Below are 26,106 nucleotides of genomic sequence, written 5' to 3'. Positions count from 1 at the left end.
ACATTCACCTAGCATTTATTAAGAGAAAAGGGAGTATCATCTCATCATTTAGCAAATGAAGAGTTAAAATAGAGAAAGATTTAAGAGGGGCTTACAGAGAGAATAATAGAAAGAGAGGTCATGCCTCTACGTGTGCACACGTACACCGAGAGAGAGAGAGAGAGCTTGCTACTCTACTCAAATCTGGTGACTGGAGCCTAGAACGATATTGTGCAACTTGTCTCTAATGGGTCTCACTGCCTAAGTTGGTTATTCAGTCCTCCTCGTAGGCCGCAAGTGTCTCTACTCAATCTTGTGGCTAGTTTTTTTTTTTTTTTTTTTTTTTTTTTTTTTTTTTTTTTTTTTTTTTTTTTGTGGGGGGGGGGGGGGAATGAATGTATAATGGAATGGTTCTGGAAATCTCCAAGAAATGTGATTAGATTGTAGTGAAAACAAAGATGTCTTTTTTTGTTAAAAAAAAAAAAAAAAAAGAAGATAATTAAGCTGTATATATAAAGTATGAATAGGTATATATCTTTCATTGATCGTATATGTTACATGAAAGTGCCAAACACTACAGTTTAGTGCAATCAGTCGGCTTGAAGGAGACCATCCTTGTTTCCAAGTCAAACCCAATCAACAAAAAAAAAAAAAAAAAAAAAAAAAAGATAATTAAGCTATATATATAAAGTATGAATAGGTATATATCTTTCATTGGTCGTATACGTTACATGAAAGTGCCAAACACTACAGTTTAGTGCAATCAGTCGGCTTGAACGAGACCATCCTTGTTTCCAAGTCAAACCCAATCAACAAATTTGCTTGAACATAGTTGCCATATAATCCTTTGTCACCAAAATATGCCAGTGCAGTATTTGCAGTATTAGTAATTGCAAAGCAGTAAATATCATATGCATGAACCGGTCGATTGAAAGTTAGTGTAGGCTTTAACTCCACATCTGCACCTTCAAAATGGACAGTCAATTTTGGTCCATTTTCGTTAGTAATTTCAGTTCTATAGCAAAGCCGTGTCCCTGTTAGAGTTTCATTTTTAATGGGATCAATTGAAATCTGCTTCTTCACTTCCACCTCTAAGCGATTATAAAAATATGGTGGCAAAGCCAATGGTGGTGATCCTGAATCGATACAAACGTTGCCCTTAGAAACCTTACCTGAAGAGTTAAAGGGCACATATGTGTCTCCAACACTAATTCCTTCTAGTGTCACATAATATTGATTTCCCACAGCTACAAATGGTGTTGAAACCACACCATCACCCACAACTTCACTACCATTGCCAAAACTTATCTTGCCTGTAATACTAGGATCAGTATATTCAGTACCATATGGCAACAAGCAATAAGAAAACCTCTTGCTACCAATTTGTGAAGGAAAGGACAAAGGCCCTAATCCTAACGCAATAAGTCCCGTTGTGTGGTCATTGTAATTTATGGTATTGTTGTGTGCACATCCGAAAGCAATATCAAAGGAAACTGCTTGCCCAGAGGTAGAAGTGATGGTGATTTTTTCTTTGGCCAAAACACCTTTGGATAAACCACTTGCATATCCACTGACGTAATTGCAACTATTTTGAGGGGAACAATGGACATGGTCCCATTCTTGACATTTATTTGAATGACAAGAAATTTCACTGTATGTGCTGGACCTTTTAGGTTCGAACTTGGGATGAATCTGTTTAAAGCAGACATCACAAGGTACACATTGTGTCCACACAAGGTCACTAGCTGTATCGATAATGCCGTAGATGTCTACTGGTGGCGTGCCAATTGAGGCCTTCATGAGATGCTGACCGTAGTATGGTATTAATTGTGCTTGGGGGACATTATGAGCTGTAACCAAAAGGCCTATAAGATAATATGAGAGAAGAAAGCATGGATGAAATTTGACACCGCTTGCCATTGAATTTAGGGAAATGAAACAGTACTGGCTATGCTAAAGACTTTTAAATACACGATTAAACCGAACTTTCCATGTTCGGCCTAACGATTACTTGATTGCACCATTAATTTGACCTAACAGAAAGGGAAAAACAAAAAGAAGAGAATTCTCCATCCGTGAATGGCATCGAATGTACTACTAAAAACTAGAAATTTTAGTAAGCACCAAAATTTGCTTCTTTTAACAATATTTAAAACATATATTGTAATGAATGCAATAATACCAATATATCATAACAAATCTCTTGTTTTACTGAAGAATAGGTCATCAACCCTTATTTAACATATTTTTCCAAACAAAAAACCTTATTTAAGAATAAATTTGGTTAGCTAGGCCCCTCGTTTATGAATGGCAAATACGCCTCTTTTTTTTTCCAAACAAAAAAATAGGAATTATTTTTTTATTTGGCTTTGCAATAAAATTACACTTGGCCCCCTAAAAACATCATTGACCATCTTAAAAAAAAAAAAACAAAAAACAAAAAACAAAAAACAAAAAACAAAAAACAAAAAACAAAAACAAAAACAAAAAAAAAAACAAAAAACAAAACAAAACAAAAACAAAAACAAAACAAAAACAAAAAAACACAAAAAATAAAAGCAAAATGCCTTTAAAAAAAAACAAATGAGAAGCCCAAAAAAGATTGACCCAACCATAAAATCACCAAGAGAAAAGCTCAAGAAAATCTAGCCCAATCATTCAACCAATTAGACTAGGCCCTTTAAAGATTCAACCAAAGCCTAATTGATCTTACACAATAAGTTCCCAAAATCATTCTGTCAAAAAAAAAAAAAAATATATATATATATATATATATATACTGAGCAAACGCACTTGGTACTTGTAAGGAGGGCTGACCAACTAAGGTTGTGAGGCATGACTTGTAAGGCAAAGCAATGAGATGACACCACTTCAGGCTCTAGTCACCAAATCTGAGCAAAGCAACATGGTCTCTCTCTCTCTCTCTCTCTCTCTTAGATACAGAGTCAGAACTTTGAGTTAAGGGAGCAGTTTTACTATTGCTTGTATGTGGCAATTTGAATCTTTGACTTTGTTATTTAGCTACTAAGATTTTTTTTTTTTTTTTTTGAATTTTTTAAAGGGTAATGTTATTTATTTTGGATAAAATTATTTAATTGAGATTAGTTTTGTTTTTAGTTTTACTGGTAATTTTTGTTGTTGAACTATTTTTTTGGGTCTTGTATATTTTGTTTTAGATTTTAGATCTATAAAAAAATTTTATGGTCACCAAAATGAGGAAAATGTTAGAGTTACTAGTTTATATATATTATTGATGCGATAAGTGGTTACTATTAAGTAAAAAAATGATGTAACTGGTGTGCCCATATGCAAATCAATAAAAATTTGCTACCAAAACAGTTTGTAAAAATGTTATAAAAAAGTTTGTGAGTATAACATTACTCATAAAAGAATCAATGATATTGTTAAAGGGAAACAAAATGTGATTTTATAGAACAAAATTGCTAAAATTATTATACATAAATATATAATAATATTTAAATAAATAACAATTTTGGGAGGGCCATTCCCCCCCCCCCCCCAGTCCAAGTCCAAGGGTGGTTCCATCCCTGCTCTCTCTCTCTCTCTCTCTCTCTCTCTCTCTCTCTCTCTCTCTCTCTCCAAAGTATCTTTTGTTATGGAAAAACTAACTCAACATCTCAACTTACAAATAGAAATCTTGTGCCCCACCCTTTGTGCGTTATTCTTGTTCACGATATTTTCATTCAGATTATTCCTTGATTTTGTGATCCCAATTCTATTCTAATGTTTTGTATGTTAAAATAAAATAAATGAGAAAGGATAAAGAGAGAATGGTCCTTGCATGCAAGATACATCACAAGGTACACATATGGTCCACACAAGGTCACTAGCTGTATCGATAGTGCCATAGATGTCTACTGGTGGAGTGCCAATTGAGGCCTTCATGAGATGCTAACCGTAGTATGGTGTTAATTGTGCTTGGGGGACATTATGAGCTGTAACCAAAAGGCCTATAAGATAATATGAGAGAAGGAAGCATGGATGAAATTTGACACCGCTTGCCATTGAATTTGGAGAGATGAAACTGTACTGGCTATACTAAAGACTTTTATATTCTTGATTAAACCAAACTTTCCATGTTCAGCCTAACGATTACTTGATTGCACCATTAATTTGACCTAACAGAAGGGAAAAAAAAAAACACACACACACACACACAGAGAAGAGAATTCTCTATCCGTGAATGGCATCGAATGTACTACTAAAAACTAGAAATTTTAATAACCATCAAAATTTGCTTCTTCTAACAATATTTAGAACAGAGATTGTAATGAATGCAATAATACCAATATATCATAACAAATCTCTTGTTTCACTGAAGAATAGGTCATCAATCCTTATTTAATTTTTCCAAACAAAAAACCTTATTTAAGAATAAATTTGGTTAGCTAGGCCCCTCGATTATGCATGTCAAATTCGCCTCTCTTTTATTTCCAAACAAAAAAAATAGGAATTATTTTTTTATTTGGCTTTGCAATAAAATTGCACTTGGCCCCTTTAAAGACTCAATTTGTAACGACCCCAAATTGGTGTATTGGATTCGAACGTTAAAGGCCCAAACAATAAATTTGTAGAGAGTGGGCTAAAAGACTAGGCCTTGGTTATCGGACAGTAGTTAGTCATGGTGTTCATGATGATCGCACGGAGGTGGACTTAGCGTATCCAAGAAGACTTTCTCCTCGGAATAGCCTGGGTGACTCTGGTCCTTGGACCTCGTCCGAGGAGCTTAATGTTTTTATTAGTCTTTTTACGATAGGGTTCAATGGCCCTAGAGACGATTTTCCTCTCTCCTTTTTGGCTTGCTTCCTCCTCCTTTTATACTAGCTTTTTTCCCCTCCCGAACGTCCACGTGTAGGTTCAGCTTTATAAGGCTGACACTGGTCTTATCAGCCCTTACCCAAAGTGGTTGGGGGTGGTTGTAAAAGATGAGGAGCATGGCCCTGTCAGGCGCAGAGTACTTAATTGCAGTAATGGCAGTCTTTCCTTTGTTCTTTGTCGCCACACTGTTCAAGGGTCCTCTCCCCATTAATGCAGAGATGACAGCTTATCCTTGAACCGCTCCTACACGGTACTTGCCCTTTCTTCTGGGGGGCTGCCTTTGATGGCGTGTCGTTCCTTCCTTCTAGATTTTGGGATGTCGAGGATAGGATCGTCCTTGGCTATATTTCTAGGCCATTTGGGCTTTTGATGCATGTCCTCGGCAACACCTCTCCTCGGCACGAGCCTTGGGCCCTAATGGAAAGTGGACCGGGATCAGAAATTCTTTGGCCCCACAATAGCCCCTCAAAACCCTGCTGTCCGGCTCCTCGGACGGAGAGGAGGGTTTTGGTGACGTCGGGCCTATGTCATGGCTTGCCCAGTCTTGTCCTTCATCAATGCCAGAGCCTCTTCGTTTGCCTGGGACACGCTCCTGGTTGTGAGACATTTTTTTAGTTTACCCACGCCGCGTTCCTGCCGTTTCGGTACACGAGGCGCGCCTTTAATAAGGTCTCTTTACGAGGCGACGCAAATCCAACGGCTGAAGACTGTTTTGGGAATTGAGCAGGACTTATCTCGTTTGTAGTTGTTCTTGGAGATTTGTACAGATTAAATGCCACCAGGCTTACCCCCCATATAAGAAGCACGGTGGGAGTTCATTTCCTTTATTTACAGACCCTTTAAGCTTTTCAAATTCCTAACCCTCCAATTATGCCCTAAGTCCCCATTACCAGTGCGACTGAGCCTTAGGGGGTGATATGGTTAAGGCCAGGATGAGGGTGAAAGGACCACACCCTCTCCAGAAGCCTTGGGTTTCTTCGAGACTCGAGATGGCCCGGTCAGGGCAAGGGAGACAAAGACTCAAGACACTTTTTCACCTTGATAAGGTAAGAAAAGGAGCCTCTTCTTCCTTCAGCCAAAATCCGAAGCAGGTGGAGGTCGCATTAAATTTTTGGTGCGATAGCACTGAGATTTCTCATCGCCAGTACCATCCGTTTTCGCTCAATTGCTGCTAATATAATACCTGCTCGATTGCAGTCAGAGCTGGTACGGGGATTTGGCATCCCCGCTTCTTCCTCTCTTCCATCACTGGTGCCACCTAGGTGCCTCCACTTCTTCTTCTCTTCCATCACTAGTGCCACCCGGACATGCTTAGTCGCTGCTAGAGCAAAATTGAAGGATTTATCGTTCCCATGTATCCCTTTTTTTTTTTTCCTTTTTGCTTCTGTAGTTAGCTTCTGGTATAGGCTTGTTTAAGCCCCTTATTGTACGCTGTACTACTTCTTTGTCTAATAAAAGATGACTTTATCCCATTTTGCGTGTTCCTTCTTTTCTGCAATAATTATTTTGTGCATAGATGTGCTGGTGTCCTTTCCTTTCGAACAGTACTTAGGGCCAAAACCCTTGTTAACAAAGAGTTATCACTTTGAACTTATTAAAACCGACGAGCACAATAATGCCGGCTTGAAATAGGTTAACCATATGAGACTAACCGGGATAATAGCTGAATGTTCTGTATTGCATATGGGGTGATCACCCGAGGATGGGTAACCTAAAGTGAACTGTCCGAGAGGGTCGCCAGCCACTAGGGTGCTTTGCCACGTTCTTGACGACATTCATAGCCTTAACTTGTTTTTGGCATCCGGTCCAAGGACCGAGGTATGACTGTACCGGGTATAAACACTCGGTTGTGCTAGTTTCTTTAGAGCTGGGGGTCCGAGGACCGCGCAGGATCTCCATTCTGTCTAGGACTTAAGCCTTTCTTGAAGTAGTTAGTTTCCCACAGGTTTGAGTCCGAGGACCATACAAGACCTTGGTTCTGTCCAAAATTTATATTTTCTTTAAGTAGTTAGTTTCCCCATAGGTTTGAGTTCGAGGACCATACAAGACCTTGGTTCTGTCCAAAACTTATATTTTCTTTAAGTAGTTGGTTTCCCCATAGATTTGAGTCCGAGGACCATACAAGATCTTGGTTCTGTCCAAAACTTATATTTTCTTTAAGTAGTTGGTTTCCCCATAGGTTTGAGTCCGAGAACCATACAAGACCTTGATTCTGTCCTTCGAGGATTAGCCCCTCAGCATATGTGTGTGGCATAAACTTTATGTTAGAAGCCCCTAGAACTGCCCGTGCCACTGGTGCTTCGAAGTGTAGCCCTGAGTGGGAACTGAGTTAGGGCAGAAACCGCGTGCTGCTGGAAATAATGGAGAGGCTTTCGCATAGCTTGCACCACCGCCAAAACTATTTCTTTTGAGGGACCCTGATTGATAGGGGCTTGATCCCACCATGACTAACCGCCGCCTGTGCCAACGCACAAGCCTTCCCACAGATGGCACCAATTGTAAGGACTCAATTTGTAACGACCCCAAATTGGTGTATTGGGTTCGAACGTTAAAGGCCCAAACAATAAATTTGTAGAGAGTGGGTTAAAAGGTTAGGCCTTGGTTATCGGACAGTAGTTAGTCATGGTGTTCATGATGATCGCACGGAGGTGGACTTAGCGTATCCAAGAAGACTTTCTCCTCGGCACAGCCTGGGTGGCTCTGGTCCTTTGACCTCGTCCGAGGAGCTTAATGTTTTTATTAGTCTTTTTACGATAGGGTTCAATGGCCCTGGAGACGATCTGCCTCTCTCCTTTTTGGCTTGCTTCCTTCTCCTTTTATACTAGCTTTTTTCCCCTCCCGAACGTCCACGTGTAGGTTCAGCTTTATAGGACTGACACTGGTCTTATCAGCCCATACCCAAAGTGGTTGGGGGTGGTTGTAAAAGATGAGGAGCATGGCCCTGTCAGGCGCAGAGTACTTAATTGCATTAATGGCAGTCTTTCCTTTGTTCTTTGTCGCCACACTGTTCAAGAGTCCTCTCCCCATTAATGCGAAGATGACAGCTTATCCTTGAACCGCTCCTACACGGTACTCGCCCTTTCTTCTGGGAGTGCTCTAGGGGCTGCCTTTGATGGCGTGCCATTCCTTCCTTCTAGATTTTGGGATGCCGAGGACAGGATCGTCCTCGGCTATATTTCTAGGCCATTTGGGCTTTCGGTGCATGTCCTCAGCAACACCTCTCCTCGACGCGGGCCTTGGGCCCTAATGGAAAGTGGGCCGGGATCACAAATTCTTTGGCCCCACAGCCCCCTAACAACATCGTTGACCATCTTTAAAAAATAAAAATAAAAAATAAAAAAAATAAAAAAAAAAGCAAAATTCCTTTAAAAAACAAATGAGAAGCCCAAAAAAGATTGACCCAACCGTAAAATCACCTAGAGAAAAGCTCAAGAAAATTTAGCCCAATCATTCAACCAATTAGACCATGCCCTTTAAAAATTCAGCCAAAACCTAATAGAACTTACATAGTAAATTCCCAAAACCGTTCCATCAAAAAAAAAAAAAAAAAAATGATACTGAGCAAAGGCACTTGCTACTTATAAGGAGGGCTGACCAACTAAGGTTGTGAGGCATGACTTGTTAGGCAAAGCAATGAGACCCAATAGAGGTAGGCAACACAACACCACTTCAGGCTCTAGCCACCAAATCTAAGCAAAGCAACATGCTCTCTCTCTTAGATACGAGCCAAAACTTTGAGTTAGGTGAGCAGTTTTACTGTTGCCTATGTGCGGCAATTTGAACCTTTGATTTTGCTACTTAGCTGTTGAAATATTTTTTTAGTGGGTAAGAACAAGTTTTTTTTTTTCGAATTTTTTAAAGGGTAGGGTTATTTATTTTGGATAAAATTATTTAATTGAGATTAATTTTGCTTTTACTTTTATTGGTAATTTTTGTTGTTGAGCTATTTTTTTGGTCATATATATTTTGATTTAGATTTTAGATCTATAATTTTTTATATGGCCAATAAAATGAGGAAAATGTTAGAGTTACAAGTTTTTTTTTTATATATAAATTACTAATGTGATAAGTGGTTAGTAGTAAGTAAAAAAATGATGTAAGTGGTGTGCCCATATGCAAACCAATAAGAATTTGCTACCAAAACAGTTTGTAAAAATGTTATAAAAAAGTTTGTGAGTATAACATTACTCATAAAAGAATCAATGATATTGTTAAAAGGAAACAAAATGTAATTTTATAAAACAAAATTGCTAAAATTAGTACATATATATAAAATAATATTTAAAAGAAAAAACAATTTTGGGAGGACCATTGCCCCCCTTATATCTATTGTTGTGGAAAAACTAACTCAGCATCTCAACTTACAAATAGAAATCTTGTGCCCCACTCTTTATGTGTTATTTTTGTTCGCGATATTTTCATTCAGATTATTCCTTGATTTTGTGATCCCAATTCTATTCTAATGTTTTGTATGTTAAAATAAAATAAATGAGAAAGGATATAGAGAGAAAGATCCTTGCATGCAAGATACATGTTATTACAAGGATGTTGTCATTTAATTTGATATAACTTTTTAATTTGAACTTTATTTATTCCTCTTGTTTTAAGTAAAATAAAATCTTAAAATTGAAACCATGAAACTTTTCTTTTGGTTTAACTTTTTTTCGTATAAGATATTCGTCTACCTTCATTAGAAGCATGCAAAAAGGTATCAAAAATTGAATCCGTGAAACTCAATAAGTGACATTTTCTTGAAATATTTCTCTAAATTATTAGTATTTTATAGGAAAGATTTTTCCTCTATCTTCTATTCTTACATGTTAATAAATTATTTTAGAAACTCAATAAATTATTTTTCTAGCAACGTTAAGGGACCCATTGTTTTGTAGGGGATAGAACCCAAAGCCCCAATACCTAATAATTCTCTTATAGAAAAACAAATAAACACTCGAACAACTTTAAAGAAATCCAACTTATGTTTTTCAAAGAGTCATCTCTTCTCTATGCAGGAGGGCCATTGGACAAAAAAGTCAAACCCTTTACAACAATATATATTCAAATGGCTCCAATTGTATTACTTGATGAACAAGAAATACCCTATTGCTTCCAATAAGAATTTTTTTTTTTTTTTCGTATTAAAGAAAATATTTTTTTCCACACCAAGAAAAATCATTTCCTTCCACAAAGAAGAAGAAGGGAAAAAACCAATTGGATTTGTATAACTAACAAAAATTTTAATATTATGAAATTCATACCAAAGAAATCATCACATAAAACCATTTCTTTGCATATATGCCCATTGTGATTTTGAGATTTGAATTGGGTGTAACCAAAATTGCTTCAATAATATGTGGCAGGTATATTGAGAGAATCATGCATCCTTTGCTCAAAAAAAAAGAAGAAGAAGAAGAAGAAGAAGAAGAAGAGAGAATCGCACATCCTGTTATCGACTTATGGTCTGTTAGGACATACGTGGGAATTGTTAGACATATGTGATATAAATTGGCTAAGCCTTTGATAAAACTCACTTTACTTGTAATTGGGTAGATCTAGAATAGATTTAGTACTTCAAGAAACAAGTGTTCAAGTTTATTATTGAAGTCATGCAAGTCTGACCAAGAAACAAGTGAAGTGTTGTTCATTAAAGCTTGACAGATGTCTCAACAGAATCATTTCTATCGAGGATTAATATTGAAGCTCGACAGAAGCTCAATCTGTCAAGAATTATGAAATTAGAATTTCCAAATCTGATTTCACGCATATCCATGAGTATTTGTATAGGGTTTCTTTTCTCACAAGCCTAGACATATATAAGGATTATTTTAAGGGCCGTCACAAGTGATAAAAAGGTTGTTGCAATTGTTGTTACATGCATGTTGTGACCGGAGACATTCTTGCCCTAGTTCATCATATTCTTTGTAGAAGCTGTTGCGTCTTTGCGCCAAGGGTTTTGTAACCAAGGAACTTCCTGATCTTCATTGTTGGATGAATTGAAGAACTTTGTAGCCAACATCTTCCTCAAGTTGGTGTGTTAGTCATATATTGGGATCTGTGCATCATTGGTTAGTCACGTACTGGGAGCCATGCATTGAAAGGAGAGATTGTCGCTACAATACAAGTCCAATTGGGTATTGGGGTAAGGGTTCAACTGTAGGTTGGTATTAGGTACTGGGATTCCTTTTACTTGTAACCACTTGTTTTGATAATAGTGGATTCTCGAGAGTGGTGACTTTAAATTCACCCGGTGGGGTTTTGCCTCAGTGGTTTTCCCCATTCATAAACAAATCACTTGTGTCAAATTTATTTTCCGCTGCATTTAACTTAGTTGGTGATTTGTTTGTGCTACCATGCTATTGCATGTTAAATTGACTTAATTAATTCACTTGAGTAATTAATTAATTAATTTGCCAAAAAGGGTCAATACATTTTTGGCCTATCATGGTCCAAACTGAAATTTATATATTCAGCGCGTACACACAAACACAAAAAAAAAAATATATATATATATATATATTGGCTAGAGGAAAAGTGAAATATGGAACTCAAGTTTAATAAATTGTTACTAAATGTTGTTGCCTTCTTTTATTTGCTAAAAAGGGGTTAGACCAAGGGAAATAATTTCGTACCATACCAGCCGGTACAGTCGGAATTTTTCATGCCAGTGGTTGGACCGGTATAAAAACTAGGCTGATTCGTACCGTCCTAAATACCGGGGTGTTTCGGCTTGTATCGGCTATTTTGGCAGATTCTGGTGCTTTTTGGTGGTAACTTCATTTCGAACCAGTACAAATTGAAAAGGGTTTTTGGAAATTTTTTGCTACTTACAGCACCTCTTCGACACTGTTAAACCTTCATTCACCGGTGAGATATTGCCAGACGTTGAGGCTTGAGCTCATCGTCATTGCGTCATAGCTTATTCATTTTTCTTCTCTCCCTCATTGTCTCTTTTTTTCTTTCAGCATTTCTTCTAGTCTGGGTTTCTAAAGAGAATACTAACATATAAACTCAAAATGACTTCTTCACTATTTCACTTCTACCTACTTTTAATATAACCAAAGTTATTAATGGGCAGAGAAACCGAAGTGGTTTGCCTGCCACTTCTTTACTTTTTATTTTTTTCATTTCATAGAAAACCATCTAGAGTTATTTTCATTTAGATTTTTAATTTTTTTACCACTCCTATTTAGTTTTAATTTTTTATTGGATAGTGAAATGGGCTAGACATTAGCTTAAAATAATTTGAACATGCATAAAAAAGAGTAAAAATTTTAAATATATTAATTTATACAATATAAGTTTTTTGAGTAAAAAAAGAGAATATATATATATATATATATAATTGTGAAATTGCAGTAACTCCGAAACGGTACACCGGTACTGACCAATACCGAAATATTTCATTCCTTTGACCAACCCGAAACAGCTTCCAGTACGGTATTGACTCCCTTGGGTTAGACTCTTTGGTTCAATTGGGTGCCTTGACATTGTAAATTTACACATTAGGTTTTATTTTGTATTACAAAATGTTCTTTCTCTTAAGGAGAAGGTTCTATCACATTCATGCTGTTGACATACTAGCACCTTAGTACCAATGAACAAACTTTAGGATAAATACATATGCTGACATATTTATAGATACAAAGATGAATATGCATGCCAATTTGTAGACGCTTAATGTTCAAGTTTTCTGTAGTCTTGCACCTAATGTTGTTCACTTTTTGGATAGAAGAACCTTTGACTCAATTAAGCTAAAACTTGCTAATTTTCCGGTTCTTATGTGCCTAATTTTTGCCTTAAGCACCTGAATATATATGTTAAGTTTAGCAAGAGTGTTGTGTACTTGCTTAGTAATAACAACTAAGAAGACTAAACTGAGCATGCTCAACTCTCTGCAAATTATCAAAGACAAATTGAATTATAAACCCTCTAAATTGTACATTTTTGAAGATATCCATTTTTTTAGAGATATTAATAATAGTATTGTTCCGCATGCTAAATATGCACTTAAATAGCAAGCATGTTATTAGCCACAAGATAGGTATGCTGAGATAAATATGTTGTGTACAGAGTCCTGTTGCTGTATGGGGTGTTTATTAGGCGAATTTTGGGTATATAAGAGATTACAAAGAACCCTAACTAGCAAGCACGTTATTAATCCTTTTGAGGTATATCCCAAATGTGGCTAACACAACCTTCCATGCAACTGTAAACCTAGGATCTTGAAGCAATCACCAATTAGTATGCATTAAAGCAAAATTAGTGAATAGTACAGTTAAGTTACTGAATAATTAGCTACTTGGTGGTCCTCCAAGACAGCGATTTATTGGCCCATTAGTGGAACAAGATGTACATTTTTAGACCCCTTAACACAAGTTGTTTAACTTAATTATTTAGCCAGGTGATTACTTAGATAAATTATTCAGTTCTAGGTTAACACAATAAAATCATATCATGTAAATAATGTGGAAATATAAAGAACACAACAATATGATAACCCTGGAAAACCTAACGGGTATAAAACCTAGGGAGGATTTAACCTAGCTATCCTCAAGGTAAAACAGATCCATTATGAAAGAATTGAAGTTTTTACAATAAAACTTAGAGAACTAACATCCTATTGCTACCTTGAGTAGAAAACTTACTACCACAACCACGTGACAGCTCCGAGTCCAAGGACTACTTCTTCCTTGATCTACAGCAACCACAAGTTCTTCTACTTGTGACTTTGAGACTCCACTCAAAGGTTTCAGATCTTCTTTAAAGTTCTTTATGTAGCAACTGAAGAGATCATCAAGTTCTTGACGCGAATTTTGATCTTGGCAACTCTTTGTGTGTGTATGAAGGTAAACACCTCTAGATTTTACAGAAGATTCAACACACAACTCTCCAAAAGACTTCTAAAACGTAGCTAGGCTTTTTCCTTTTATACTTGAAGTAAAACACTTAATCCTACACGTCATATTGGCTTGGGCTGAATTGGAAATTCTACAGAAAATTAAATCTGCACAAGTTTCGATCGATCAAGTCTAATTTTTGATCAATCTAGCCTTGCAGATTTTGTCCAATAACTTCTGCAATCACTCGATTCCAATTTTACAATTAAACACACTTTAAGCAAGCCTAAACCTGGACTCTATGTTTTGATCATGGTTGGCCAACATATTACAAATTAAAGTTCTAATACATTAGTTCCTAAAGTCTTAGAACCTAACAAACTTCCCCTTTGGCAATCCGTGACAAAACACATCACAAAAATTAAAATGCTCAAAGTAAAACAGCCCATTCAATTAAAAGCCCTAATTACAATTCAACCTAAACCACTATCTATCAGTTGCTAAAGTAGACAACAGCCACGACTGAATTAACCTGTAAATTCCCAAAACACTCAACAAACACATAAACACATGTGTGGAAAATACAAGAAAAACAAATTAAACTTCTTGATTTCACAAAACATAAAATAAAAGACATATACCATGAATAACCTCATAATATAAATCAATAATCAATGTACCTTATGTTAAACAAGAAACATAAAAACACATAAACATAATGTCTCCCCCTAACATATACAACCCATATAAAAAGAAATACATCAAAGCCAAAAAAAACATAATACATATCAAAAACTCCTAGATACAATCTACAATCTCCCCCTATCTCCATATGTATGTACTCCCCCTTTTTGTGACGAATTACCAAAGGGCAGCCATGACTCATCAGAGGGTGGAGCTTGTGGAGTAGAACCTCTAGCATGCGCCAAATCTACTCGTAAGGCCGCAACCTCATTGAGCACATCCAATAGAATTTGTCCATGCATTGCCTAAACAGTCAAAATGTTATCCAACATAGCACGCAAGGAAGAGTCGCTTGATGTAAATGGTGAAGGATCCACGGCAGTTGCGGGGTCTACATACGCCTCAGTAGAAAGATCACCAAAAGGAGGAGGTCAAGATGCATCACCTGTAGAAGACTCGACTCTAGGGCGCTTAGAGCTTGCTTTCAACTAAGCAACTCTTTGCTTAAGGAAGGTGGCACCTATAGGAGCTATGATAAGTACGGGCTCGGACGCGGCAAAGTCCTCTAATCCTAAGTCCAAAAGAATCCTATGAATAAAGACCGGAAAGAACAAGACATGGGATTTGGCACTACTCCTATGAACCTCAACAAGTGAGCGAATGAAAAGAGTGGAAAAACTTATAGGAGTATCAGTGATGAGAGCGTACAAGAACGCACATCTCTCAATAAGGATAGTATGAAGATGTGATATAGGCCAAATGCAATGACAAGAAATCCTAAAAAACAAATAATTGAGCTCAGTAAGCTCATGAGAGGTGACACGAGAATCAGTACCCTAACTAATAGAAGCACCGGTGATGAGAGAAAAGATGTCATCAAGGTAAAGGGTCTCTATGTAAGGGTACACAAGATGTTGTACCAAAGGTACACCAAGAGCAGAGGCCACTACCTCAGGAGTAATGACATACTCTTCACCCCTTGTCTAACGCTTCACAAATTGAATGTTGGAATCATCAAAGTGGACAGAGAGGGTCGAATAGAACTCTCTAATCAATGCAGCCAGAAGAAGATGCTCTACCTCTAAGAGTGGTAACCAGCCCCTACGCTCAAAATTCCTACATATCTTAGGATCAACCTCATCTAAGATAACCTTATGCTCAGCCCACACCAGTCTAAAGACATTAAGCTTTTAATAGGCTTCTTGGTTTTTCAAGGTTCTAAACTTATCACTCTGGAACTCAGGAGTAGATGGGGTGGGGGTTTTCTTAGCTCTAGTCTTCCTAACCATGATGCTAAGAGTTTAGAGGAAATGAAAACAAAAAACAAAACAGAAAACCAAGGGCAAACTACATTAGAGAGGGTTAGAGCACAAAAATAGAAACAAATAACAATCTATATGATGCATGTAATGAATGCACATATGATGCATGCTCTAATGCATTAAGATTTGTTCAATTTCACTTTATAAACCAACAATTGACTTGAACATAGAGTTTTAATCAGAAAACCCCAAATTTTGAAAAACTCAAATTCAAAAAATAAACCAAATTGATCAATTAACCATTATACTAGTTATAAAACATCATATAATGATTTAATCCAACAATTACACAAGTCAATTTCATCAATTATAGTCCAATTGAACAAAAACTCCAATTTCTCAAAGTGCCAAGCCCTAGATTTTTCAATTCTCCTCAAATCACAAAATTGATCAAATTAATGCATGGGCATCACATGTATATGAACTAAGAACAAAAACCCATTGATCAAAAATGATTAAAAACAATTGAAATAATAAAAAATTCATAAATTCCTATGTTTGAAATTTTCAAGAAAAATGCATGAAAATGCATGAAACATGTAATTAAATTGAAAAAGAAAGGATATAAAGGTCTTACCAATGCTTGAGGACAAAAACCTTGGAGAATTTTGAGGAAGAAAACAAAAAAAATCACTTATAGATTGGATCGGTCGAAGAAAAAAGAGAGAAAAATTTTGAAAAGCTTTTGAAAATATGAACACGTAAGGGAGAAGCTTTTTAAAAGACTTATCTTTCGAAATTTGATCAATCGAAATTGGGGTTCGATCGATCGAAAAATAGATTCGATTGATCAAGCACCAATCGAGCCAGGCAGATTCAAACCAAAAATTTTAATGCATTTTCGATTGATCGTAAAACACCCTCGATAGATTGAAAATCTGGAAAAATGAAAATTTTGAAAAACAGAAGAAGTTTTATGAAGAAAACACTCAAACGAACTTATTTCATGAATGAAATGCATGAGTATGAGTTTAAAAGATTTTCAAAAACACTTGAATTCAACCCAAATCTTCCAAAAAAGACTGTAACACTTTTTGTCCCCAAAAATCAATCAATGAACATATTTTGTATCAACATCAAGGAACATATAATCTTGGATGGCCAAACCAAATTCACACACAATATCATGTACTAAGTTTAGCGAATAATAACTTGTGTAGTGTGTGCAACTAATAACAGCATGAGATACATGTGAAGTGATATGTAAATAGTAATCAATCAAAATTTCTACATTATTCATCACATAAGTTTGAAAGTGACTATTACCTAAAGAGTTACATCATATAACTCTCACATCTCCTAGAAAACAAGCTTGCAATCGTGTAGTTTTTTTTTTTTTTTTTTTTAGCCTCATAATGTTAATGTACACACCATTTAATGTACACCCCAATTTTATATCTTTGTGTAATCTTTATTATAGCCATATAATGTACACACCAATTTTATTATTATTCCAAGGCTACACCTTATTTTTTTTTATGCATGTACTACACTTTCTCAAGCACAAAATCATATGATATGCACTAAGGTGTTCATGATTGGCTAGTAAACAGTGGTGAGATGGTTATTTATGCCTTTCTCCTAGGATTTTCTAGTCCTAACAATCAAAAGCATGTGACCTCAAAATCAAGATCATGTGATCAAAAACTATAAACAACTCCCACACAACATGCACTACATAGCTAAAACTAACAAAATGCAAAAAAGATAAGCTCATCCAAGCTAAACAAGGTACACAAGCATGTTATGAAACAAAATATGGCCAACCTCAACTATAAATCCAAGATATATAATACAAAACACATCCCTCTTTCCTTTTTTTTGTTTTTTTTTTATTTTATTTTATTAATAGAAATAACAAAAACAACCTAATATGAAATGCAATGCAAATCCTAGAAGCAAAAAGAAACAAAATAACAAGAAAAGAATAGTCACAAAGAATTTTGAGATGAAGCACAAGGACCATGTCAGAAAGACTCAATTAGATTGAGTCTTTTACATCCAAAACTTCTCAGATGCAATTCTAGCTTTGGAGTTATTATTCATATTAGAATGATGTGCAACTCTAGGATTGGTATAAAGGTTTAAAGTCTTTACCAATTTACCAATAAGTACCATAGGATGCTATGCTTGAGGAACAGGTACTCTTGGCTTATTTGCTAGCTTTGCAGCTTGCAACTTGAAACAGTTTGGGTGAGTATGCCCAGCCTTTCCACAAAAATGACAAACCCACAAAAGTCTATCATGCTTCTTATCCTTAGGGAGGTTAGGATTCTTAGGCTTAAACTATTTAAGATCAACCCTAATCTTCCTAGGATATGGTGTAACTTCTACTGGTTTGACAATCTCAATCTTGGAAGGCTTAGAAGAAGAAACAAAATTTGTGGAATGAGTTTCAGACACAAAGATGCTATCAACAAAACCTAAACCTATTTTTTCTAAGGGAGACTTCTAAACACTTAACATGTGATCAAGTTTAGAACTAGCAGACCTATTAGTTTGTTCTCTAGCAACAGATAATTCTAGTTCTAGATTTTTAATTTTATCAAGCAACATCATGTTTTCAGTCTTCACCTTATCAATCAAATTATTAGCATCAAGCAATTTCAGCAACAAGTTTTTCTTTTCAAGTTCAAGGGAGACAATCTTCTTTAAACCTAAGTCTACACTCATTGCATCCTTTGCAGCAACCATGCATAGCTTATTAAAAGTTTCTTGCAAATCAGCACACTCAGAGAGTTCCCCATCAGAAGGGTTCTCTTCAACCACAGCACTTTCATCAACTACAACAGTAGTTGTGAAAGCAATGAAGTTTCCATCTTCATCACTACCAGACTCATGATCAGAAATTTCATCATCACTAAAGGTTATAGCCATATCTTTACCCTTTGACCTCAAGAATGTAGGACATTCAGATTTCACATGACCATACCCTTGGCAACCAAAACATTGTTGACCTAGTGAATTACTAGAGGTTTGACCAACTTTCTCTTTTGATTTATCAGTATTGTTAACTTTAGTTGGTTCATTCCTCTTAAAATTCCTAGGTTCAGCATTGTTTTTACCTCTTGCCCTTCTGTTGTTGTTCCTAAGAAAGTTTCTAAAGTTCTTGGCAAGATATGCAATCTCTGTAAAAGAGAGTTCATCATCAAATCCATTCCCATCAACATTATCAATTGACTTAAGAGTCATTGATTTGGATTTGTTTGTCTTAGGTAGGTCTAACTCATAGGACTGGAGAGATCCTACAAGCTCATCAACAAGGATGGAGTCCACATCCTTACTTTTTATAATGGCAGTCACTTTGGGTCTAAAGTCCTTAGTCATGGATCTAAAAATCTTCCTAACAATCTTAAGTTAATCATAAATTTCACCCAAATTATAAGCAGAATTAACAATATCATTAAGCTTAGCATAGAATTCATTAAAACACTCATCATCAAACATTCTAATGCTTTCAAATCTAATGGTTAATTGCTGCAACTTTTTAGTCTTAACTGCCTTTGTGCCTTCACGCACAGTTTGAAGAATATTCCATGCAGTATGACCAACCTCAACATTTGAAATTCTCTTAAAGTCCTCCACAGAAACAACATTAAAAATAGCATTCATGACTTTGCTATTAAAAGCGGCTGCCTCTTTTTGAGAAGTTGACCACTCACTAACAGGAATAGTCGGTTTCTCCCATCTGTATTCAACGAAGTTTCACACTTTCTTATTAATAGATTTCAAGAAGGCTTTCATTTTTACTTTCTAGTAGGCATAATTGTTCCCATCAAAGTGAGGAGGGATCACAAGAGAATGACCGTGTTCCTTGACAACCAGGGTCAAAGATCAACTCTTAGATCAAAAGATCTAAACACAAGAACTAACCTCCTCTGATATCACTTGTACGTTTTTAGACCCCTTAACATAAGTTGTTTAACCTAGTTATTTAGGCAAATGATTATTTAGATAAATTATTCAGTTCTAGGTTAACACAATAAAATCATATCGTGTAAATAATGCGTAAATATAAAGAACACAACGATGTGATAACCCAGAAAAACCTAACCGGTAAAACAATTGGAGAAAATATAACTTAGCTATCCTCAAGAGAAAATAGATCCACTATGAAAGAATTGAAATTTTTATAATAGAACTTAGACCATTAACATCCTATTGCTACCTTGAGTAGAAAACTTACTACCACAACCACGTGACAACTTCGAGTCCACGAACTACTTCTTTCCTTAATCTGCAGCAACCACAAGTTCTCCTACTTGTGACTATGAGACTTCACTCAAATGTTTCAGATCTTCTTTAAAGTTCTTTATGCAGCAACTGAAGAGATCATCAAGTTCTTAATGTGAATCTTGATCTTGACAACTCTTTATGTGTGTGTGAAGGTAAACACCTCTAGATCTTACAGAAGATTTAACACACAACTCTCCAAAAGACTTCTAAAACGTAACTAGGGTTTTTCCTTTTATACTTGAAGTAAAACACCTAACCCTACACATCATATGGGCTTGGGCTAAATTGGAAATTCTGCAAAAAATTAAATCTGCACGAGTTTCAATCTATCGAGTCTAATTTTTGATCGATCAAGCCTTGCAGATTTTGTCCAATAACTTCCACAATCACTCGATTCCAATTTTACAATTAAACACATTTTGAGCAAGCCTAAACCTAGACTCTATGTTTTGATCATGGTTTGCCAACATATTACAAATTGAAATTCTAATACATTAGTTCCTAAAGTCTTAGAACCTAACGCAAGACTCTTAATTAAAAAGCTTTGTTACGCTATCATATTAACTGATTAATTGCTGGAACCCAACAAATCCAAATATGGCCATCTGTTGATGGAATTTGTTCCGTCAAGGCAATAAGTACCTTTTTTGATACCAACAACTTCCTTCAAAAACTTCTACCAAATGTTAGAGTTGGATTTGGCATTTGTTGCCCAAATAATTTAAAATATATTGTATGAAAATGCACACATGACCGTTTCTTGACTAGGAACCTCATCTTTGCCCATTCTTCTAGTTACAAAAATGTGACCAGCATAACATGAAACTTCATTACACTATCTTTGCGATGGGCTAAGCACATAAGTCACTTAAATGTCGTTCTACTTACCAATATAGTTATTTCAATTATTTCTACTCAGTTAGTTGAATGTTGATTTCCTAATCACATTATATAAGAGGGAGAAATTAATATCGTGCGACTCTAATCAGAACTGGTGGCTAGAGCTTAGAGTTAAGGACAAAGTCATTCTTTGGCCTTAGAGGGCTTTCCCTGCCTCTTCCCATCCTCCATAAAAATGAAATAAATAAATAAATACTAGTGGTTATGTGTGTAGGTAATTAACCTTAGCAAGTTTGTCCAATAAATTTACACTTGGCCCCCTAACAACATCATTGACCATCTTTAAAATAAATAAATAAATAAATAAGCCTTTAAAAAACAAATGACGAGTGTTAGGACATATGTGAATCATGTTAAGAACATATGTCATTTAGAATTGGCTAACCTTTTGAAAAAACGCACTTTACTTGTAATTGGGTAGATCTAAGATGTGTTTAATGTATGTTTTTAGACCCCTTAAAACACAAGTTGTTTAACCTAGTTATTTAGCCAAGTGATTACTTAGATAAATTATTTAGATCTAGTTTAACACAATCAAATCATATCATGTAAATAATGCAGAAAAGTAAAGAACACAACGATATGATAACCAAGGAAAACCAAACCGGTAAAAAACCTGGAGAGGATTTAACCTAACTATGCTCAAGGTGAAACAGATCCACTATGAAAGAATTGAAGTTTTTACAATAAAATTTAGACCACTAATTGCTATCTCGTGTAGAAAACTTACTACCACGACCACGTGACAGCTCCGATTCCATGGACTACTTCTTTCCTTGATCCACTGCAACCACAAGTACTCCCATTTATGACTTTGAGACTCCACTCAAAGGTTTCAGATCTTCTTTAAATTCTTTATGCAGCAATTGAAGCGATCACCAAGTTCTTAATATAATCTTGTTCTTGATAACCCTAAGTGTGTATGAAGGTAAACACCTCTAGATATCACAAGAGATTCAACACAGAGCACATCAACACCCACAAAAACATAGCTAGGGTTTTTCCTTTTGTACTTGAAATAAAATATAAAACCCTACACATCAAACCGGGCTTGGGCTAAGTTGGAAATTCTGCAAAAAAAAAAAATAATCTGCACAAGGTTCGATCAATTGAGCCTAATTTTCGATTAATCGAGTTTTGCAGATTTAGTCCAATAAATCCTGCAATTCACTCGATTCCAACTTTACAAATAAACACACTTTGAGCAACCTAAATCTAGACTCTAAATTTTTATCATGGTTTGCCAACACATTACAAATTGAAGTTCTAATACATTTAGTTCCTAAAGTCTTAAAATCTAACATTTAATACTTCAAGGAACAAGAGTTCAAGTCCAAGTGTTAAAGCCATGAAAATCTATCCAAGAAACAAGTGAAGAAGTGTTGTATTTTAAAGTTTGACAGCTAGCTCAATAGGTAGCATCTATCGAGATTTAAAAGGCATGTTTTGCCCGATGCTCGACAGCTACTCGATAGATAACTTATCTATCGAGATTTACGAAAATCAGTTTTTCAGATTTGTTTTCACACATATCCGTGTATACTTGTTTAGGCTTTCTTTTCTCACAACCCTAAACATATATAAAGATTATTTTAAGGGCCGTCATAAGGTTGTTGCACTTGTTGTTGCAAGCGTATTGTGACCAGAGACAATTTGCCCTAGTTCATCTTTCTTTTGAAAAAGCTGCTACGTTTGCATGCCATAGGGTTTTGTAACCAAGAAGTTTCGTGATCTTCATCGTGTTGATGAAATGAAGAACTTTGCAGCCAACATCCTTCTCAAGTTAATGGTTAGTCACGTACTTTGATTCATGCATCGATTGGTTAGTCACGTACTGGGAGCTGTGCATTGAAAAGGAAAGATTGTCACCACAGAATAAGTCCAATTGTGTATTAGGGTAAGGGTTCAATTGTAGGTTGGTATAAGGTACTGGCCTTCCTTTACTTGTAACCGCTTGTTGTGATAATAGTGAATTCTCGGGAGTGGTGACCTTAAATTCATCCGATGGGGTTTTCGCCTTGGAGGTTTTCCCCATTCATAAACAAATCACCGTGTCAACTTTATTTTCCACTGGATTTAACTTAGTTGGTGATTTGTTTGTGCTACCACGCGTATTGCATGTTAATTAATTTAATTAATTATCTTGGCTAATTAATTGGTTAATTTATCATAAGAGGTCAATACATTCTTGGCCTATCAATGAGCCCAAAAAAGATTGACCCAACCATAAAATCACCCAGAGAAAAGCTCAAGAAAATTGAGCCCAATCATTCAACCAATTAGACCAGGCCCTTTAAAAATTTAACCAAAACCAGATTGATCTCACACAATAAATTCCCAAAACCATTCCAACAAAAAAGAAAGAAAAGAGAGAGATTGAGCAAAAACATTGCTACTTGTGAGGAAGACTGAAAAACTAAGGGAGTAAGGCAAGACTCGTGAGGCAAAGCAATGAGACCCAGTAGAGGCTGGCAACACAACACCAGTTCAAGCTCTAGCCACGAAATCTGAGTAAAGCAACATGCTCTCTCTCTAGACAAAGTATTTGTTGTTATGGAAAAACTAACTCAACATCTCAACTTACAAATAGAAATCTTATGCTCCACTTTTTGTGCATTGTTCTTGTTCGCGATATTTTCATTCGGATTATTCCTTGATTTTGTGATCCCAATTCTATTCTAATGTTTTTTTTATGTTAAAATAAAATAAACAAGAGAGAATAAAGAGAGAATGATCCTTGCATGCAACGTGTTATTACAACCCAAGGGGTGCCTTGGTAGCCTACACTATTAATTTGGCAGTCATGATTATCTATGAATGCATTAATATTCTATCAAAAAATCGCCTTTCCTTCAAGGTGCATACTTAAAATTATAAACCTAGCTAATGAATTCCATTTTTTCAATTCTAAAATTAGAATGATCACCAGTGTATGTGAACCGCTTTATATTTTGGACAGCCCCCCAATCCCCATGCAATAAACTCAACACAGATGTAAAGTGTAATCGGTAATCTGGGACTTGGTTTCATCAGGGATTGGGAAGAGAATTGGTTAAGAGGTTACTCTTTACACCTAGGAAACACCAATAATAAGACATCAGAAGCTTGGTTAATTCATTATGGTCTGGACACTCTGGAAATTAGCTACTGTAATGTCATACTAGAACCGGATTTAGACAGCATGGTCTCTTAACTTTTTACTTACGGATTCAGATTCTACATGTGTGGGCCTAGTCTTACGTACCATCTTCAACATGTAACCTCAATTGTCTAAAATAAAAGGGAAATAAATATCCCAACGCTCTAAGCAACAGAAGAAATATAGAAGATATTTATACAAACTTCTTTTTCCTATTTTATAGGACATAAGAAGAAATGAAATCTTTGAACCTTGGATCACACATGCCCCACAATAAAATTCAACATTTCTTTTTCAAATTCATTTAATAGGAAAATATAACTCATGGACCATTTAGGACCAAATTGGTGATCTCAACCTCCACCCCCCGCTTATCTAAAGAGGAGATACAATTTGGTCCACTTTCAGAAACATATTACATAGATTAATACATGAGTAGGTATATATCTTTCATTGATCGTATAGGTTACATGAAAGTGCCAAACTCTACAGTTTGGTGCAATCAGTCGGCTTGAAGGAGACCATCCTTGTTTCCAAGTCAAACCCAATCAAAAAATTAGCTTGAACATAGTTGCCATATAAGCCTTGGTCACCCAAATATGCCAATTCAGTTTTTGCATGATTTATAATTGCAAAGCAGTAAATATCATATCCTTTAACCGGTTGATTGAAAGTTTGTAAAGGCTTTAACTCCACATCTGCACCTTCAAAATGGACAGTCAATATTGGTCCATTATCATTAGTAATTTCAGTTCTATAGCAAAGCCGGTTCCCCAAAAGAGTGTCATTTTTCATGGGTTCAATTGAAATCTGCTTCTTCACTTCCACCTCTAAGCGATTATAAAAATCTGGTGGCAAAGCGAATAGTGTTGATCCTGAATCGATACAAATGTTGCCCTTAGAAACCTTACCTGAAGAGTTAAAGGGCACATATGTGTCTCCAACACTAATTCCTTCTAGTGTCACATTATATTGTTCTCCAGCTACAAACATTGGTGTTGAAACCACACCATTACCCACAACTTCACTGCCATTGCCAAAACTTATCTTGCTTTTAATATTAGGATAAGTATATTCGATAGCATATGGCAACAAGCAATAAGAAAACCTCTTGCTACCAATTTGTGAAGGAAAGGACAAAGGCCCTGCTCCTAATGCAATGAGTCCCGTTGTGTGATTACTGTGACTGAAAGTAATGTTGTGTGCACATCCAAAAGCAATATCAAAGGAAACTGCTTGCCCGGAGGTAGAAGTGATGGTGACTTTTTCTTTGGCCAGAACACCATTGGATAAACCACTTGCATATCCACTAACGTAATTGCAACTATTTTGAGGAGAACAATGGACATCATACCATTCGTGACATTTTCCTGAATGACAAGAAATTTCACTGTATGTGCTGGACTTTTTAGGATCGAACCCGGGGTGAATCAGATTGAAGCAGACATCACAAGGTACACATTGTGCCCACACAATGTTACTAGCTGTATCAATCATGCCGTAGATGTCTACTGGTGGAGTGCCAATTGAGGCCTTCATGAGATGCTGACCGAAGTATGGTATTAATTGTGCTTGGGGGACATTATGAGCTGTAACCAAAACGCCTATAAGGTAATATGAGAGAAGGAAGCATGGATGAAATTTGACACCACTTGCCATTGAATTTGGAGAGATGAAACGGTACTGGCTATACTAAAGACTTTTATATACACAATTAAACCGAACTTTCCATGTCTGGCCTAACGACTACTTGATTGCACCATTAATTTGACCTAACAAAAGGAAAAATATATATATACAAAGAAGAGAATTCTCCGTCCACAAATGGCATCGAATAAATCATAACAAATATATCAAATATATCAATATATCATAACAAATATATAATTGATCGTAATGAATGCAATAATACCAATAAATCATAACAAATCTCTTGTTTTGCTGAAGAATAGGTCATCAATCCTATTTAATTTTTCCAAACAAAAAACCTTATTTAAGAATAAATTTGGTTAGTTAGGCCCCTCGGTTATGCATGGCAAATGTGCCTCTCTTTTTTTCTTCTTTTTTTCCCAAACAAAAAAATAGGAATTATTTTTTTATTTGACTTTACGATTTATAAGGAATTACATTTCTTTTTAAGACGAAGACGAGATTTTTTAAATAGTAGGATACA

The 26,106-nt window shown here is 35.9% G+C and overlaps 2 protein-coding genes across 2 annotated transcripts; both read right to left on the bottom strand.

Annotated features, from left to right (window-relative positions):
• Positions 1–726: 726 nt before the first annotated feature.
• On the bottom strand, positions 727–18,535 carry LOC126700873 (aspartic proteinase CDR1-like). Its single transcript, XM_050399050.1, has 5 exons — positions 18,425–18,535; positions 18,233–18,337; positions 14,518–14,641; positions 6,002–6,136; positions 727–1,844 (listed from the first exon to the last, which is right to left on the bottom strand). Exons 1-5 carry the CDS (start codon positions 18,533–18,535, stop codon positions 727–729), a joined length of 1,593 nt encoding a protein of 530 aa, XP_050255007.1.
• Positions 18,536–24,419: 5,884 nt separating this feature from the next.
• LOC126700872 (aspartic proteinase CDR1-like) lies at positions 24,420–25,592 on the bottom strand. Its single transcript, XM_050399049.1, has one exon. It carries the CDS (start codon positions 25,590–25,592, stop codon positions 24,420–24,422), a length of 1,173 nt encoding a protein of 390 aa, XP_050255006.1.
• Positions 25,593–26,106: the final 514 nt, after the last annotated feature.

The sequence above is a fragment of the Quercus robur genome, chromosome 9 (genome assembly GCF_932294415.1).
Source record: "Quercus robur chromosome 9, dhQueRobu3.1, whole genome shotgun sequence".
In the NCBI taxonomy this organism is placed as follows: Eukaryota; Viridiplantae; Streptophyta; class Magnoliopsida; order Fagales; family Fagaceae; genus Quercus; species Quercus robur.
Note: the sequence above shows the minus strand (reverse complement) of the source record. Positions and strands in the feature narration are given on the sequence as shown.

Bases quoted from the DNA above. Each gene is read 5' to 3' on its own strand.
- LOC126700872 (XM_050399049.1), bottom strand. From the start codon at position 25,592: ATGGCAAGTGGTGTCAAATTTCATCCATGCTTCCTTCTCTCATATTAC.
- LOC126700873 (XM_050399050.1), bottom strand. From the start codon at position 18,535: ATGGCTATAACCTTTAGTGATGATGAAATTTCTGATCATGAGTCTGGT. The intron at 6,137-14,517 runs GTAATTCGTCAC...TTGCTCTAGCAG, and splicing joins TGAGTCATGGCTGCCCTTTG to CGACTAAGCATGTCCGGGTG. The intron at 1,845-6,001 runs GTATTATATTAG...ATTATCTTATAG, and splicing joins CTCTGACTGCAATCGAGCAG to GCCTTTTGGTTACAGCTCAT.